The sequence below is a fragment of the Ambystoma mexicanum genome, chromosome 5p (genome assembly GCF_040938575.1).
Source record: "Ambystoma mexicanum isolate Mex_15411 chromosome 5p, UKY_AmexF1_1, whole genome shotgun sequence".
Classification (NCBI taxonomy): domain Eukaryota; kingdom Metazoa; phylum Chordata; class Amphibia; order Caudata; family Ambystomatidae; genus Ambystoma; species Ambystoma mexicanum.
The window spans coordinates 789,878,960-789,898,522 of record NC_090930.1 but is presented as its reverse complement, the minus strand read 5'-3'; the positions used below and the strand labels follow the sequence as shown (position 1 = coordinate 789,898,522).

General features: G+C 44.3%; 1 protein-coding gene across 3 annotated transcripts in view; it reads right to left on the bottom strand.

Annotated features, from left to right (window-relative positions):
* The window catches only part of GOLGA4 (golgin A4), a 2,156,782-nt gene that overhangs the window by 670,287 nt on the left and 1,466,932 nt on the right, over positions 1-19,563 (bottom strand). For all 3 annotated transcript variants that reach the window (XM_069613207.1, XM_069613208.1, XM_069613209.1), the window contains one exon: positions 12,729-16,981. In XM_069613207.1, coding sequence (XP_069469308.1) covers positions 12,729-16,981 — 4,253 coding nt within the window. The remainder of the gene's footprint in view (positions 1-12,728; positions 16,982-19,563) is intronic.

Genomic DNA, 19,563 nt, shown 5'->3' with positions numbered 1-19,563 from the left:
ATAGGAGAAACAAAGAAATGGGGCAAGAAACATCCTGCATTAAGAAAGTTGCAACACATTCTCCTACCAGAAGCACCTCTTTTTAAGCAGCTGTCAGTACACCTCAAATTTGACGGGCATCTTACTGGTATCGGACGTTGTGCATGTGTGTGCATGTTACCACCATCTTGGGAAGGGCTGGAGCGTTACGTGCTGATTCCAGTCGAGGTAATGCTTCCGTTTTGCAGAGGTCATGGAAGATAACCGCCGCCAGGGCTGCCATGGAGAAACGCTTTAAGTGCCAACAGGTAGGCCAAGAAAGTCCTGTACTCCCCACATCAGAGTGTAGCAAGCCCTTGTTAGCAAAGAGTAGTCCTCTTCATCCCCTTTGTCGTTGTTATCAGTATCTTGTAGGGTGTCAGTACCCTGCTTAAGAGCCTGGCCTGGTGGGGCAGGACCGGAGGCAACATCAGGTACTGTAAGACAGGAGCAGGTGGAGGTGGTATTGGGGCCAGAGGCTATGCTGCAATCATAACTGGGTGCCGCCTAAGGAATTATGTTGCTGATGAGTTTTTTTAAATAGACCATTATCGGCTTGGAGTGCATGATGCGCTGACATTTTTAGAAACAACTGTCTTCAGATGCAAACGCTGAAGCAGGAGTCCACAAGGAAATTGATTAGGTCCATGAGGAGGATGGAGCCGGGTACCACGTCGGATGTCTGGGAGGATATCTTAGCAATGAAAAAGGCACTGAGTAAGCAGTGGACCAAGTTGACAATGGTGACCAGTCCACTCTTACAAAAGACTCCTTGCTAACCATTGAAGGCAAAGGAATTTGAGGTGTTCTGGAACCTAGAGTACCCGTAGACTCTGGTATAGATATCTCAGAAGATTCTTTTGGTGTCTGAGATACAGAGACCAAAGTCTCTTTCTGCTTGTCTTGACATTTAGCCACAATTGTGTTGGGGCTCTGACACTGGTCCTTCACAGATCAGGAGGTAGCTAAGAGTTTTCTGAGATTTGGTGGCCAAAGCTTGTGAGGTAGTCCATGCAGACCTCATGTGGTTTGAGGCCCAAATGTTACACAATTTGGGAGAATCAGGGAGTTTTACTTTGCACACAAGGCTCTGTGTTCGAGAACCTTGCAGGGCCATCGGGGCGGACACAGTCCGTTTGGTGAAGCTCTCGGAGCAGACTCCGGCATGTCGACAACCCTCAGGCTCCTTGAGTCGGTAAACTGCTGAGGCATCACCTCTGGTCCAATAAACCTGGTACAAGACCTTGAGAGGTCCTCAGTGGTGGCACTAGTAATAACCGGACCTGCCTCATAGACAGCTTTGGTATTAGAGCCCATGGAAGCCTCAGTGCGAACACACGAATGAAGCCTGTAAGTCCTTGAGGCGCGTAGCTATCCACTAAATGACTTACGTCCCTCACACTTGCACAGGGTGCCAGTGAACTAACTTGCAACAGTGTCTTCTTGGGTGTAACAAACTCTGATGTGCTTCAGCAGCAAGCTATGAAGACTTTGCGCCAACAAACCAACCTCTGATGAAGTGCGCAATGGGAAAAGGCATGACGCGACAGATTGCCTACCCATCTATTGTTAGGGCCCAAGCATTTTAAACAATGATGTGGGAGTCTGGCACTGCATAGTGCCATCTGCAGGAGGAACACGATTTAAAACCGGTTTACTCCCATCATAGAAATACTTATCGATGCAAGGTGAGGTAAGAAATGAGGGGAAAAATAAAGTGTGCCGTAAAAACGATGCAGAGAGAAGGACTGAGGGGTGTTGCTGGTGGACTGGGTCAGTGGGACTAGCCATGCCCATACTGCTGCGCCTTGCAGTGCAAAACAAACTCCTTTAAAGGGGAATTACCCTTATTGTGCTGTGCAAAAAGAGCTTGAGTCCCGTCCCCTTGGATAGACACCTAAAAGTATGGAGGAAAGGGGACAGACATATGCATACAGATGGAATGCAGCTCCTATGCTTCGATCACAAAATTAACAAGAGTGCGGGAGCACCTCCACTGAGAACGAAAATGGTTCAAATACCCTACTTTATGGAATTTCATACAATCAGGAGGGTCTAAAGCGATGTTTTAATTCACTGCAACTTGCACAAAGGAGAATTACTCATCTGCATAACAGTCTGGTCCCAAAGGAAGGTCACTGACAGTTACTCAGTTATCTCCACAGGGCAACTAATATTTGTGAAGAATGATGCAATGATCGTCAGGTGACCGTCGATTTCTTGCCTATTTGTTTCAGTGAATTTTCAGGCAACCATCACTATAGCCCCCCAAACTCTCTACTAAGGGAAGTGTGGCCTAGAATCGTTTCCTCCTCTACTCTGGGTTGACAAGTATTTTTTACTGTCATCATTAGATTAGACAGCTCACAAGAACTGGATCATGAACCTCCAGTTAGCTTGCTTGCTTGTTCCGATGTACTTAGGTTGCAGCCCTTGTTAGTAACTGACCCATTATCCATAAGGCTTACAATTGGCTTAAGCCCTGGTATCCTGACCCGTCTCCATCTCAGGCCCCACTGGTTTCTTGCACCTCGCTACCATATACCTGTTTTTCCCCTCACCAACTACTCCTGGTTAAATGTATATCCTTTAAATACCACCTACTCTGGTTTTCTCCATTCGCTAAACACCTCCCTCCTCCCGTTTGTGGCCTTCTCATTTCTTTTGATGTTTTCTACATGTTTCTCTTCCTCCTCCTGCTCTCCACCTTCCTCCTGTTTTGCCCTTCTCATACATGTTCCACTCACTGCATGTACCTTGCTTCTGCAGATGGTCTCTTTTCGGCTTCTACCTCCCAACTCCTGATTGCCAATCACCTGCTCTTGCCCTTTGAATGCTCCTTGTTCCTGTCTTGCGGTAACTGGACTTAAATAACTTATCATTTGCAGTGACCCATGGTTTGGGCTTTGAGACAGGTCACTACTACAGCTTTAACCATTTAAGGAGTGACAATTTATCTGTTCTTACAAGTTGATTGGCCCACAGCTTTCCAGGCCAAATGAATAATAATCTGTGACGCCATCTGGGAATCCGGTGGCCCTGTCATGGCAGCCGTCTGGATTCCTTGCAGGTCTGTGTCTCTCACTGATCACTGCAATATTGTTTGTTTGCAGTCTAAGCTACAGTATCTGCCTTAAGTTTGGGTTGTGTAGCAATTCACAGGCGATGAGCATGCACCTATTGGTTTGTGGGTGCAGAGGCCCGGACACTTGAAATCGATGCATGGCAGATTCCTTATGGGTAGCATTTCTCCCCTGCTGAGCAGAAGCTAGGAGAAAGGCAGAGGCTGCACGAGAGACACACTATACAACCTCTAAGCTGAAATCATATAGCAAGAAGTCTTCCCCTGGCCCACATGATCGCCAGTTTCTCTCCTCTCTTCTGGCCACCCTAATGTGACTCCATCACACATCATAACAAAAAATGTTTCATTTTTTTATTAATTTGTTGTAGTTCTCAGGGAACTTTTCACATATATACAAAAATCATCAATCAATAAAATCATTACCAAAAGTTACAATCACAGGCTTCCGATTAAAGCATGTGCAACAAGTAAAAAAAGGAAACAAATTCCAAGTTTTCATTTAACAACAATCCAAAAAATAATTTTTACAATCGCCTAGAGATAATGTACGTTTACAAATGATTAGCAAAGTCGAAACAGATATCATAGGAATTTCTACAAAAGACATACTTTACGGGTGCTAAAGTTTCTTTCATGAAACTGATAGCAGCTAAGGACCATTTGAAAGCTTTATCTGTAAAAATGCATTGCCAGACCTAGCCAATATGGGCTGTTCTAAATTCCTTCAAAAGGAGCGAGAACTGAGCTTTGCGTGTCTTTGACAATTCAGGACCCATTGCCAATAGATGGTAAAGAGTTTCTGTAACATTCTCCTTTTTACAGAATCGCAGTATCTCACACTTCGCTCTATTCCGCCATGGGCACCCAGTAATTCATTTGTGGGAAAAAGTTCAAGCGGAAACGTAAGCACTGGGAACACCAGTATTGTCCTGGGCATCTCCTCAGATAGTATGGTAAAGTATTAGAGGGTAAGGCGTCTAGTAACAAGTAAGTATATAAATTGTACTTCCTAACCTGGTCAATTGAGGCAATCCAATCAGCCTCCTAAAACCTCTTTTTTTATGTGGATACATTACTAGATAATCCAGTGAGGAGTCAATGACAGTTAGAATTTCAAGGCACTGACGGAACCAATCAGTAAGACCATCCAATGAATTAGAGTCTAACCCATGTTTCCACAAGATCCAAATCGAACCCTCTTCCGCCATACACATCTTTTGTAGGGAGTTTAGGTGTTTCCACTCGACTATTACTGCCAACAACACCAGACCCAATTCATATCTCAGGACAGAGGCCGGAACATTAGCTGGCAATCCCAGGAATCTTCTCCAAAAGGCTCCCAAGCTTACACCATTGTCCTTTGAGAGAAAAAATAAAACCTCTGCACAACAGGTCATCACTGGGACCACCTTTTTGCAATAAAACTCTCTTACATTTTCTTCCATTAGCCGTTTCGCTGCATTTTCTCTCGTGAAAATTGAGAAACCCAGGTACACGAAGCGGTCCACTTTCTCTAGCGAGGTTACCCCTATTGACCACTTGAAGTGTCCTCCTACATTTCCCTGGCCCTTATGGAAAGTTAAGATTTTTTATTTTGGGGTGTTTATTGTTAACATGTTCTTATTAACAAAAGACTCCAAGGTTTTCAACTGCCGCTGTAACCCCACTCGGGTGTAATCCATTAGGATCAGACTAACAGCGTACAGGAGGTAGTTGATCTTTCCATCGTTCTGTTTGGGCAGGAAGACATTTATATTAGTAAAAGCATCTCCCAGATGAGAGAGGAAAAGGAGCAATAAAATAGGGGCCAGTAGGCAATCCTGTTCAGCCCTTTTGTCGTGCAAATCGGGGCAGTTAAATTGCCTTCTCTGTCTGTACGGACGCACACACTGGTATTTGTATGCAAGGCAATCAGGATTGCCAATAAGGAAGGCGGGCATCCAAATTTGTTCAATTTCACCCACAACAGGTTTCTCGGGACGGTATCGAAGGCCATAGAGAAATCTATGAACCCTATATATAATGGCCCATTTCTTTTCCTAGAAAGCATAGGATGGACATCCTATCCTTGTACGCATCTGGGGAAGAACCTACTATATTAACCAGAAACTGATGCTTTACGGAACATGAATCAATGCATTTCTATTTCATTTGCAGGACTGTGGTCAACACGAGGAAGCAAGGAATCAGTGTGAATTGATCATATCATAAAAAACATGTACTTTATTTTAATTTATACATACTCTAAATACTTACTTTAAAAATCACATACACAACTATTTCTAAACATCACTTAGACCGTCTGGGTTCATCCTTTAACATTTTCCTGATTCCCAAAACTGCATAATATATATAACAAATCTTTTGTCAATATCATATACAATAGGTCATCCTCTAATGGAGTGGAAAACTTGCATGTGCAAAAAAAGTAAACATTTAATCGAAATTGCTAATACATTCACTTTTTCAGGTAAGTAAGAAGACCTTTCTTATAACAAAATGATTTAAAAATGTATTTTTTCTTATAAAACGAAAGACAATTTCTGGACCGCGACGGTTCCTGATGATCGCGCCGATCGCCCGAGCCTGAAGGCACGCGAGCGGTGGCCCTAGCGCGTTCCTTGCCGGCTTCTCTCGAAGGCGCGGACGGAACAGTGCCCTGCGTTTCGAAAATCGCCATCATCTGCCGACAGAATTCCTCCCATTCGGCCGGCGACGAGTGTTTCGTGGGACAAGCCACCTGCCGTCTGGCGAAGTCCTCAGACGAGGACGGGGAAGGCGACCGGTGACGGCGCTTCCGTGAATGCCTCGAAGAGGCAGAGGAATGGCGGGACCCACTCCTGGAACGAGACCCCCTGGAGTCTCCATGTATGAGATGACAATATGGGGAAAGGTGAAACAAGTAATACCTCAAGTAAACAAAGTAAAAGAATATTACAATAATACAAATGTGTTATGCTAAAGGACAGTGAAAAAGAAAATAAGTCCTGGTGAAAGGAGTACATCATGCAAATAACATGGCAGGAAAGTATACAAGGAGATCCATTGAAGTTGTAACAAGAATGTGGCAAAGATACCTGGCAGGAGAGTACATAAGGGATCTGAAGAGCCCATAAGAGGATTCCTGGCAGGAGAGTATACCAGGAGATCCATGAAAGCTTTAAGAGGGAAATCTAATATGGGAGTTTTACTTTGTTTAAAGCCCTTGGAGAAAGCAGTTCAAAGCTGGAACATATTGTTTGCATAAAAACTTTTCTGAAATTAGTATAAAGAATCAAGGAAACTGTTGTTTGGAAAAGACACTTTTGCAATACTCAAAGTGTTTGAAGGAAACCCCTTTGCCATCCTTAACCATTTTTGATTTGTTGGAAAATACACTTCGGCCATCCTACCTAAATATCAAGGGGAAGGGAACCACCCTCTGAATCCAAGGTTTCACCCTGGAAAGGATTGTTTTTATAGAATTCATTGAATTGTTTTAGTTTTGAATACTTTTTGCCAGACATTAACTCCGAGACATTTTCCATGCACCCTTAGTTGTTTTTTTTCTAGTGTGAGGGTCAGATTAGTATGTTTTGGACGCAAGAACAGTTTATAAATTTGACGACTTGACATAGACTGATCTTTAGTTTCGTAGGTAGGCAAATCCTCTTCAGTATAGGGACAGAGAGGCCTACATCCTTTTTGTATTACTAAATATGTCCGATAATGAAAATAATACAACTTTGTGTCCGCCTCTCATTTCTGACCCCTCACAGAAGACATTATGTTGGTGTTAGAAAAACCTCCCGGTCTTTCTGGATGTGCTGGAAGAAACATCATCCGCATTACCAAAGGTGGAACCCAAGATGGCGCCTCCTGGACTCCATCTCCAAAGAACACATACACCAGCCTAGTCTTCATTCAAGATGGCGACCGCCGAGTCCTACTGTTCCAATTTAGTCTCCTAAACGGAACAGGTAGGTGTGTCGCTACTTCGCTCCTTTCAGCACCGCTCTTAGCCTTCCATGAAATTGGCTTTCAGGCTATTCCTTTTGATATTTGCTTCCTTCTAAATTCAGCTCCGAATTTCTTCTGCTTGTTCCCTCTCCGCTCTGCCTTGACTTCCGTTTCTCCGTTCCTCTCTCAGACCGCATTCTTCTCTTGTACTGCCTTCAGCAGTCGCTTTAAGCTTTCCTTTCTTTCTCGCCTAGTTATCTTACTTTCTCTCCCTTCTTGCGCTCCGGGCTCGCATTCCACTTTCTGTGAGTTCCGATCTACTTTTACCTGTCTTTTCCGTCTTTGCTTCCTGCAGTTCTCTCGGTCTCCATTCATCCTTACCACTTCTCTCTGTTGAGGATACCTCTTCCTCATGTTCTCTTACTTTTCAGAGAATTGCTCTTTACTTCCTTCCTTAGCTCTCTGTGCTCCTGCTTCCTTGGTTTCCTTGAATCCAGCCACGCTTCTTCATCTACGGACCGGGACATTGCCTGTCCTTCAATTCAACCTCAACACCTGCACTACAGTATCCAGAAGCCTCCACTCTACATTGCAATCAGAGCTGCTTTCTACAGTCTTCTATACAGCGCAGTGGAGAGCCACTTCTGACTGCCAGGCGGGTTTTCTTCCCCAAGAGGGTGCTGCCTCCGGGGTACACAGAGCCCAGAATCTGGCCTCTGGACACCTCGCGGGACACTCTCCTATTCGTCAAAATTCAGAGAACAACAAATTGTGAGTACCTATCATTGTTGCTAACAGTTGGAAAATAACAAATGAATGTAACAAACTGTTTAAAATTCTGGGACTTAATTATGAATAAAGCCTGCACTATAAATTGTGCATGACTGATTTTAGTATGTCGTTTTAGATTATAATGAGATGACATTTTGTATATAAGATGTATTATTCGAAAATTAGGAACTAGTATTGTATACAAGGTTATGTATACCTAAACATACAAATAAAAAAGAAAGAACCCAGCCTTCCATTGTTGTTTAAACTGTAAACATGTGTTTTGTTCAGTTAGTGCTGACCCGACTAAACAATTTAGGAAAATATGAAGACTTGTTTTGTAATTCAAATCTTTTTCCTCAATTGTTTCAATAATTTGTAAGAGGCACCAGATTTGTATTCATAAACCTTAGTAATTCCAGGTTCTGATTACGTGCTGTTCCATCTGTCCAGGACCACAAACTGACTGAAAATCATGAACGCTCAACACACTGGCAGTGGAGTGAGTCATCTCCTGTAGTATTCCTTCACTGCAGGTTTTTCATCATTTATACTTTTAGGTTCTTTCTCCCTGCCTCAAACCCTCATTCCACATTCATCCCTTTTGTTTATCAAGTATAAACCTGCATCACTAGTACAGCAGTGTCTTCCTGATTTCACTATCACTTCACAAGTACAATCATAATTTTGAGGGGTGGCAATAAAGGACCACTCGGTGCAAGGTGTCACATAAAAGGGTTGCGTACTAGTGATGTGAATATCTGCTGCCATAGTTGCCACTATGTGCACCCCTACAATAACCTACCCACCCCAACTCTGAAACCATCAACCAAGGAATCTACGGCCTCTGCCAGAGAAACCAGAGGAATCTGGATGAATGAATGTTGCCCAGCAGGTGTACCAGACAGAGGGTGAACAGATACATAACTAGCAAAGAATGCTCAGCATTATGTATCCCATATACTGTGGTAGAGCCATTAGAATGTTTTACACTTACTATAGGGCCTAGAGAGCTGAGAGGTCAAAGAAAGTGAGATGGGCAATATATACCTGGAGGCAACTTGTGCTGTGTGCTTTAAACTTGAGACTGTGTTTAATTCAGTGCTGAAGTGATATAAGATATGATATATGTAATTTATAATGTGCCTGTGTTTCTAGGCGTGACAAGACAAGGGGGGCAGGCCAGAGGGAAGACAAGACAAATTATCTTAATAGGCCTTGTGTCAGTTAGATCACACAAGTGCGACAGCGCAGGAAGTGCAAGGGGAAGGGAGAGGGGGGAAGTGCCAGAGAGAGGGAAAGGGGAAGAGCCATCAGGCCAGCATTGCTCTGAGTGATTGCATTAAGGCAGGGGCTGTAGAGGTTGCAGTTACAGCCCCTAAGCACATGGTAGGCCCGGAGGCAGTGCAGGGGAGACTGATCATGAAGGAGCCTGGTACCCAGTGAGACTCTGGGGGTAGCCAAGCAACCAGTCCGCACAGCAGACAGGTAGGTCAGCAGGGTGTAGAGAGAGAAAGCAGAGGAGAAAAGAAGGTCTTGAGAAGGTCTTGAACTTCAGATGGTCCGGCTCAAGATTGAGAAGGCCAATCTCTCTTCATGGATTCTCTTCATCCCATTCCAGAGGGAGGCACCTGCAGAGGAGAGTGATCTACCCCCCACTCTGTGCCTGTAGACGTGTCTGACCCTCAGAGTTGGAGGTAGCTGAGCGAAGGGCTCGAGAAGGACGGTATTTTTGAAGAGTGTGTTGGATGCATTACGGGCCACGGCCCCAGAAAGCCTTGTGGACAATGCAGAAGGTCTTGAACGTGATACTTGCAGCGACCAGATGCTAGTGGAGAGATTTCATGGCTAGAGTGATATGGTCCCTGGGCTTGCGGCCAAGGATAAGTCTCGCAGTCCTGTTCTGGATTAGTTGCAGAGGGCGGAGAGTAGCGGAAGGCAGATTGAGAAAGAGGCTGTTGCAGTAGTCTAGCCTAGAGAGACGAGGGGTCTGGAGACAGGGAGCCTCTGGGGGAAAGTAAGAAAGGTTTGTATACCTCTGTGTAGGTGCAGCTGGTATTGGGCCTTCTAGGTAAGGAGAGAAGGAGAGAGTGGAATCAAAGATGACACAAGGTTTTCTGCCTCACAAGAAGGCGAAGGAAGAGGGCCTAAGTAGGGCAGCCAGAGTGAGAGAGGGGAAGTGGGAGCAGGGGTCCCAATGAGAAGGATCTCAGTCTTACTGGTATGAAGGCAGAAATCGTTGGTGGCGCACCAATCCTGAATCGCAGGTAAACAGTCAGGAATGACGAGAGAGAAGAGGAGGCTGAGGGGAGGCTGAAAGAAGGCTGAATGAGAGCCGAGTGTCATCATCAGCATAACACTCAAAGTTAGAGCAAAAGGTAGAGATCAGGTGGGCCAAAGGGGCCAAGTAGACATTGAAGGGCCAGGGTGAGAGGATAGAGCCCTGGGGAACACCACATGTGGGGAGAGAGGTGGTGGAGGGAAAGGACCCAAGTTGGGCCTGGAGGGTTGGTCCAGGAGGAAGGAGAGCAACCACTCCAGGGCCTGATCCATGATGCCCAGATTTTCGCAGAGTCGACTGATCAGAATGGTGTGACTGACCGTGTCAAAAGCAGAGGAAAGGTCCAGGAGGATGAGGTCAGAAGGAATGCTAGACTCTCAATTAGAAAGCAGATCTTCACGGGTGTTCAGGAGATCAGTTTCCATACCTCTGGCTGCTCTGAAGGCAGGCTGGTGGTCATGGAGACAACCAACAGAAGAGCCAGCTTTTCCAGGCATTTGCCCAGCAAAGGAGTAATAGAGATCAGGTGATAGTTTTCCTGGACAGGTTGAGTCAGCAGCATGCCTTTTATGGGGCAGGGAGTGCACAAGGGAGTGCTTGAGGAGAGAAGTGAAGGAACCAGTGGCGAAGGAGTGATTGCAGAAATTGGGCAAGGCTGGAGTGAGGGTGTCAATGTGGTCCTTGATGGTTCTGGAGGAGCAGGGGAGCACCTGTTTGGACCACACTTTCATAGATCAGACTTATCTAGAAACATTGGCAGGTGTTATCATAGAGAAAGAGGAGAAAGGAGGAGGAGAGGACGAAGCGGCCAGAGGGGTCCGAGAGAGGGAGAGGAAGGGGGGAGCGGGGACAGTGAAGCCAGCGCCATACAGAGGGCCTGGGAGACAACAGAAGAGGTAGAGTGCATAAGGATTGGCCATCTCCTTGCAGATTTTAAAGAGTTTGGCCGTGTTATTAGAGGCCACAGTGTTATTATAGGCCACAGTGATGCAGGCTTGGATGTGGACTCTCTTCATGGACAGGACAGAAGGCCTGTAGATGGTGGCCACAGTCAGAGAGAGGCCAGGAGAGATAGAGAGCCTGCAGACCAGGAATTCAACAGCAGAGTAAGCCTGCGTAGGAATGGCAGAAGCATGGACTCACTCCAAAAGATCAGTGCTACTCCACCTGCGGGTCAGTTGGTTCTGGGCTTGGAGAGGATCTTGTAGCCATCAGGGATGAGAGTGTCAAAACTTGTGACAGTGCTGGCCATGAACCATGTCTCGGTGAGAGCGAGGTCATCCAGGTCAAGTTCTTTGAGGAGGTTGTAGAAGTCAGAGGAGTGTCTGGCAGCAGAGCAAGAGTTGAGAGTAGCGACATGGAGCAGGTTGCCACATTTGAAACGCTTCTGGGGCGGGGAACAGGCATGAGGTACACCCAGCATAAGTGGTAGAGGGGCCCGGGAGTGGGCAGACGTGGTAGCAGGAGGTGGGTTAGTAGCCAGAGAGGAGGAGAGAGGTGCCAGAGAGGCAGCAGAGGCAGGAGGGGGCAGAGAGGTGCAAATAGGAGTAGCAGTACAAAAAAGGAAGTTGATAAGACGTGGGAGACAGCTATCGAAAAGGAGGAGATTGTGCTGAGGTCCCTGGACCAAGACAGTGCCATTCAGATGGACATTAATGATGGTCTTGGAGGAGTGGAAGGAAGCCAAGAGGACCTCCTACAGAGAACCACCATTAATGAGAGAGGAAGAGATAGGAGAGAGAACCGAGACCATATGAGGGGTCCAAAGGTCTGGCGAGGGAACGACAGAGGATGTCAGTGAGAGTCTGTCTGGAGGAAGCACGGAAGTAGGTATCAGCGATAGGGAGGCCTGGGTTGAAGAGTGGGCAGAGCCTATAATGATTCCTTATGGGAATTCAGGACAAAGATACACGCCCTTAGCACTTAAGGGGTTATAAGCTCGGTGCTACAGCTCTGTGTTTCAGGGGTCCAGAAAAGCTTGTTGGGCACAATAATACTGAAATGGTGTTTACAGTGTCAAGAAATATACTAAGCACTATAACCCTGAAATAAGTAAAGGACTTCAGTAAAGTTCCAGAAGGAGATCAATGACCATTTCAGATGGGAGAACCCTAGAACAATCAGAGAAAGATTAACTTTTTTGCTTTGAGGAGGGACCCACGCCACCACAAGACATACAGGCCTTTATCCTCTAGCCCATGCTGAGAAGAAAAAAGTGTGTGATACTTCAAATGTTGCATGTTCAGTTGATCCGCCACCTAACATTTGTAGTAAGACATATGTTCAAAACATGGTGACCTTGCTTGATTCCATCTACTGCATATGGAAAATATAAGAGTGACAGGTATGTGGTAAAGGTAATCAAGCTTGGCAATATCACAATACTTGTTATGAGGCTCAAAGTGTTTCTGGGAACTGAATAATACCTCTAAGCTTCCTGTATGGAGACCGTTTGTAAAATTGAGATAGTAAGGGCAATACCTTACGGACACGTCTCAGAGTTGGGAGCTAACTACAGTGGCAAGGAGCAGTAGGAATGCCATTGACATTACAATACAGTACATTACAATACATTAAGCAAGCATTTCTAAACAACCATAAAACAATAATTAATGTAACTATACTGATACCTACTTGATTTTCTGGTCAGCTTCATCTGCTAACTCCTTCTTTAATAGGTCTAGCTCTTGCTGCTGCTCCTTTCGCAAAACCCGCAGGTCCTTTTGTGCCTTAGCAACATCTTTGGAGAGTTTTTGCTTCTCTTTCTCTGCCTCCTTCAGTTTCAGATTCAGTTCCTTTAGTTGGGTTTGCATATCACCAAGCAACTTCTGGAGCTCCTCGTCAGACTTCACTTTCTCAGCTGCATTTTCCTCAAATGTTTTTAGGAGTTCATCCTTTTTACTCAATTGCTCTTGAAGAGTTCTTAATTTCTCCTCATGTCTCAAGGACGACTCTTCTAACAAATTTCTGTGCACTTCTTGCTCTTTCATTATAGTCTCATCTCTCTCCTTTATACTCAATTCACCTTCATGTAGTTTTATCTTTATTTCTTTAAGGCCATCGTGCAACTCTCCCAACTCGGTCTCTTTGAGACTTAGCTCTTGTTTAAGGCTAGCTAAGGCGGATTCCTTCTCTTTGTGTTGCTCTGACAACAAATCATAATTCTTCTGATGAGCCTCTAGTTCCTTCTGCAGCCCAACAACAGTAGCCTGTAGCTGCCTTTTGTCCTTCTCTGCACACTCCAACTTTTGCAGGAGTTCCTCGTGGGTGCTCTGCATTCTGGATTCCAAGACATATTTCTCTTCCAGTTCCGCTCTCTGTCTTTGAAGTTGTAGCTCCTTTTCATCAATGTTTTTTGTTAAAATGGTTATTTTCTCTTCATAAATATGACGCACATTTTCCAAAGTGCTGGCTTTTTCTTGCTCTATGGTTGCTTTAACATTCTGAACCTCTCGCTGCATCTCTTCTTTCTCCAACCCTGATGAGTCCTCTATGGATTTAATTTTCACTTCCAAAGCCTTCATCCTGTTCTCCTTTTCTTGCATTTTCTGTTTCAAATCTTGTAACTGGTTTTCCAAATCTTTTTTGTAACGCTCCTTTTCTTCAACTTGAGACATTAGCTGCTTTTTCACAGCACCAATCTTCTGCTCTGCCTTTTTTTTCAGTTCTGTATGCCTCACAGTGCTTTCTGTAAGCTTGGCTTCTAAGGACTTCAACTCAATTTCTTTACTTTTCACAATTTCATCTCTTAATGATTCAAATTCCCTCTGCCTGGTTTCAAGTTCGACTTTCAATGTTGCCATCTCCTTTTCAAGGCTCTGCACTTTCTGCTCAGCCTCCATATGTCTATTGTCCTTTTCAAATACAGTAACTTGAGCATTCTGGAGCTGCTGGACCAACTCTTTCTGCTCAGCTTCCTTTTGATGGCTTTGTCTCTTCATCTCCTCCAGCAAGCTTTCATTTTCTTTTGTTATTTTGGAAATGCGTCCCTCCAGTTCCTCAATCCTGACTTTCCTTGAGTCCAACTCAGCAGAACTATGGCATTCTTTCTTCTCTCCAATGTCCTGCATGTGTTGTACTTCACCCTTCAAATTATCTAAGCTTTTACTTTGTTGGTCAAGCACTTCTTTCAGCCTGTGCAGCTGAACATCTTTCTCATTGCTTTGCTCGCTTTGCAGCTCAAGCTTAGCTTGCAGCTCTTTGATGGTATTATGGTTTTGTGTGAACCTTGTTTCTGCCTTCTTTTTCCAATCTTCCAATTTGTTTTTGTAATTATCTACCTGTTCAAGAGCTGACATTTTTTCTTTGCAGAGGACCTCAATCCTTGATGCCAAATCCTCTTCTTTCTTTTTGCAAACATAGGAATTAGCTGCTTCTTTCTCTGCTAAACCAATGCTGTTTTCCAGCTTTGTCTTTAGTTCTTTCACTAGGACATTTAGAGCATCGATCTTCGACTCCTTACCTTTCAGTTCTCCTTGCATGGATGTGACAGCATTAATATTTTCAGACAGTTCCTTTTTCAACTGTGTGATACATGCTTCCTTCTCAGTTGCCACCTCCTGATGATGCCCTCCTTCTTTTTGCAAGGTTTCTTTTTCTGATTTGAGACACTGAACCTCCTCTCTTATGATTAGAATTTCCTTTTCTTTTTCCTGCAAATGCTGTATTGATTGCTGCAATTGATTGTCAAGCACACTCTGCTGGACTGTCACTTGTTCAAGTTGTGTTTCCAGGTCAACAATTTTTCCTGCTTGGATCACAACTGCTTCTTTAATTTTAGCTACCCGATTTTGACACTGTGCCATTCTGGCGATAATACAATTAATTTTATCATTAGATGTTGTATTCAGGATACTAGTAGTTTCTTTTAGTGATGCTTCAGCATCTTTGCAATATGCCTCTAGTTGTGCAGAGCACTCTTGTAAAAGTTTCTTGAATTCAGTTTCCTTTTGATGAGCCACTACAAGTTTTTCCTCAAACATTTGTTCATAGTCCTCACGTTCTTTATTGTGGAAGGCTTCAAGTGCTTTCAGCTTTCCCTCTTCCTCTTTCAGCAAATCAACTAGTTCATTAACCCTACTCTTATCCTTTTCACCAGCAGTCCTGATCTCACTAAGCTGTTCCTGAAGTGATGTTTTTTCGCTTACTGTCCGCCTTAAATCAGCCTCTAAACTTTCAAGTTGTGATTTCAAGATGGATTCTTCTTGTAAGAGAGTGTTCACCTGATTGGATGTTTGCTTCAGTTGTTCTTGTACTTCATTAAAAGACAATTCTTTATTTGCTTGCTCTTCCTTTAGCTGTGCAATCAGTCTGCTTGCCACCTCATTTTCACCTCCAAGGATGTCTAGCCTTTGCTTCACCACTGTCACCTCCTGCTCTTTTTCGTGCAGTTCCAGTTCATGTTTCTCCTGTAGCTCTTCAACATGCTGTTGGAGTTTCCTCTCCAAGGATTGTGTAACCTCCTCTAACTCACGATTGTGAGCTTCAGAAAGACTTTTAAGCTGCTCCTTATGGTTGCACTCCAGTTGTGACAGAGCATCATTGAGACCAGTGGAGCCTGCTTGTGCCATTTCCAAAATCTTTTCATTAAAATGCTTCTCTTTTTCGCTCAACTCCAATTGCTTATCTTCAATTTCCTTTTTAAGTTTGTTTTCTTGTTCAGCGAGTTTCTGCTTGAATGTTTCTTGCATTCCCTTTGCTTTTTGACTTACTTTTTCCATCTTGCTTTCCTGATTTTTCAGTTTGCTTACATATTCACTTTGTAAAGCACTGGCTCTTTCCTGCTCGGTCAACAATTTCTGCTTGAATTCTTCCATTTGTTGGCTCTGCAGCATTTTTATTTGAGCAACTTCATTTTCCTTTTCAGCCACCAATTTCAAGGTTTGCTCTCTCGCCTCAGAGAGCTGCTTTTTCTCAGACTCATGCTCTTGTGTCAAAGATGAAAGTTTGTGCATCATTTCATTGCTCTGATCTTCAAGCTTCTGCTTTAAATCCATCACTTGGGCTTTGAATGAACTTAGTTCGGCACCAATGCTAATCAGTTGTGATTCCGTTGTGGCTTCATTATCTATAAGACAAGCTCTCTCTGCCTCTACATTTGCTAATTTCTGATGTAGCTCAACCAACTGTTCTTCATAAAGTTTAACCTGTGTGTTGGTGTTATTCTGATGTGACTGGAGGGCATCCTCTAATTTAGTAGTCATAAGTACTAGCTCAGCCTCTGATTTTGTAGCCACCTCAGTTAATTCTTGCTCATGCAACAGCACTTCTTGCAGTTGTTTCTGCTTATCTTGAAGCTGAGTTTCTAATGCTTTGGCTTCTTCCTTGAGTGCTTTCTCCAGCTCTCCGGCAGAGATTGCTTTTTCCTTTACAATAGCTTCAATTTGCTCCTTGTGTTGGTTTTGTTCATGTTCAAGTTTTGTCTCCCATTTCTTAATCAAGTTCTCATTTTCAACAAGCAAAACTGCGAGCCTTTGCTCCATCTCCTGGCGTGCCTTCAGGGCATCCGAAAGCTCTGCGGAAAGTGCTTCCAACTCTGTCTGCTTCACGTCAAGCTTTTCTAGCATCTTTTCATTCATTTCCGTAACATGGGCATGAAATATTGCTTCTTTCTCTTTCAATAGAGCATCCCGATCTTGAACAAGCTTCTCAGTTAATTCCACTATTTTTAACTCATGGTCCTGTTTCAAGAGCTGCAGCTTTTCAGTCCACAGTTGGTCAAGCTCTTTGTGCAGGTGTTTTAGCTCAACCTTATGTTTCCCAACCATATCAGTGATTGCTGCATTGTGCTCATTTCTTTGAGATTCAATATTTGCAGCTAGTTCATCTGCCTGATGCATGCTCTCTTGTGAACACTTTGCAAGGGAACTTTCCAGTTCAAGAATTCTCTGTTGGAAAAAAGTCAAATGAATTAGTTCAAATGTGATACTAGAACCAACCAACTGTAATTCACATAAAAATGCAACGAAATCTCGGAACCTTTTGGAAAAAAAGGAGCTATTAGGCAACAACTTAAGGTTAACAAGAGAGGGAATGGGGTGCCTGTGTTAGCCTAGTAATAAATCACTAGTATGCTTGTGCTGCAAGGCTGCCCCCAGTAAAGGCCAGTCGTCGTAGCACCTGAGAAAACCAGGTTTTAGGCATCTGTGCTAGCCTTTTTACATTGATCAAATGATATTCAAATTGCTCACGCAGAAACTCAAACAATTTGTAACAGAGCAGAGTGCTGAGAAAATATGTTTGAAATTAAATCTACTGAGGCCAACAAGCAGCGCAGGTAAGATGGCTGCCTGAGAGCGGAGCTCCTTCCCCTGCCTTGGAACTAAAGAGGAGGTATGGCGACTAGCAGTGTTCAACACCGTACTAGACGTCGGAACCTGCAAGGATCCCGTGGAGCGAAGAAAGTGGAGGAGTGCCCAACCTAGGGTGAGTAATCCGAGGCCGATTACGGCTGTGTTGGGTCCTTTTTTTTTTAAACATTTATTTTTTTTTTAAACATATTTTTATTGATGGTCTCAACAGTTGTATTAGCGCACAGTGAACACAATGTACAGTCGCATACATAACAATATTTTCGTTGAATGATTAACAGTTGTCATTTAAATAGTCGTTTCAGTATCTGACAGCATATCACAGAGGTATGCCCTAAATGGGCCCCAGATGTCTTTTGGCCTGCTCATGCTTGATTGGGTCAGTACATATTGCTCCTCGCATTAGTTTATGTAGGTTAACTCCCGTAGGAAGTGTCCATTGTGGGGGCGGCCGGGCTCTTTCATGCCTTCAATATACATCTTTTAGCTATGACACATGACACATTGAATAGCCTTCTGATTTTTTCGGAACATATACCGATGTCTCCGAATAAGTATTTTTGTGGGGTCAAGTGCGGGGGGGATCTTTGTGACTTTGTTTAGCATATTCGCAACTCCTTCCCAGAACCGTGCCAAGGCTGGACACTCCCAGTACATATGATAGGACCCCGCTGCCAGGGACCCACACTTGGGGCACTTGCCTGGGTCGTCAGGCGTGAATGTAGCTATCCTAGCAGGGGTATAATGCAGTCTGTTTAGAATTTTAAACTGTATTTGACGAAGCCCGCCGTTAAGGGAGACTTTTTTCGTAAGCGCACAGTATCTTGCCCACTTTTCTTCTGGTATTGGCATTTTCATGTCAGTTTCCCAATTATCCCTCACCTGGTTTACCACAACGGAATGAGTCTGTATTGCCTTGTAAAGTTTGGAAATTCCCAACCCGCCCTGTGTAGTGGCCAGCCGCACGCACGGGTGGGAAGGGGGTTCATCTGGAAATGACGGCCAGCGCCTTTGATTTGCAGATCTCATCCGATAATACTGAAATGTCTTGAGCTGCCCACCTCCCATGCACCTAGTGAACACCTCAAGGGTCGAAAACGTCCCCTCTATGTACATGTCACCTATTTTCATCGCCATGCCCGGGTCCCAGGTTTCCTGTATGTCGATATCAAACGTGAGGTGGAGGCCAGGGTATTTCCACAGGGGTATATCGGGGTTATATGGGATCTCTATTTTCAGTCTTTTATATATTGCTCCCCAGGCTTTCACCGTATAACTCACAGGGTCGAATTCGCGAGAGTCTTTATGTCTAGTATTAAAAATCACTGACCTAATGTTTGTGGGCTCGGTGGTGTATTCTTCTATTTGCGTATGAGGGGAGTTGTCACATTCACTGTACCAGTACTTTGCAAATTGTGCTTGTGACACATTGTAATAGAGCTCAAAGTCTGGTGCAGCTATTCCCCCCTTCTCATATGGCTCTGTCATCTTCTCCCAGCTGATTCTGGCTGTCTTCCCGTTCCAAAGAAAGGACACCACCATGGAGCGAAGTCTAGAGAAGAACTCTCTCCCCGGCCATATAGGGATATTTACAAATAAGTATAGTAGTTTCGGAAGTACAATTATTTTAAGAATGGCAATTCTACCGTGTAATGAAATTGGGAGACGCCTCCAGACCTGCAATTTAATGTTAAGTGTATGCAGCGCCTGGTCGTGATTATCAATATATAATGTTTGTTTATTGCAAGAGACCAGCACCCCAAGGTATCTGATGTGGTGTTCCGACCACTTAAAGCCACACATGTGTGCTGGGCATTTTGTGGAGGGGGTGAGCAGGAACACTTCTGATTTGGAGCTGTTGACCGTGTATCCCGAGTATTCTGCAAATTCGTTGATGTCTACCATGATGGGAACAATGTTTTTATCGGGTTCTCAAACATAGAGTAGCATGTCATCCGCATATAATGATATTATTTGGGTGGCTCCCTTCAGCGTTATGCCCCTGTTGTCATGCCTCAACCATATCGCCGCTGCCATGGGTTCAATTGTCAAAGCAAAAAGGATAGGGGAGAAGGGGCACCCCTGTCTGGTACCCCTGCCCAGTTCAAACATTTGAGACATAGTTCTATTCGTGTATACTTTTGCGCATGGAGCTGTAT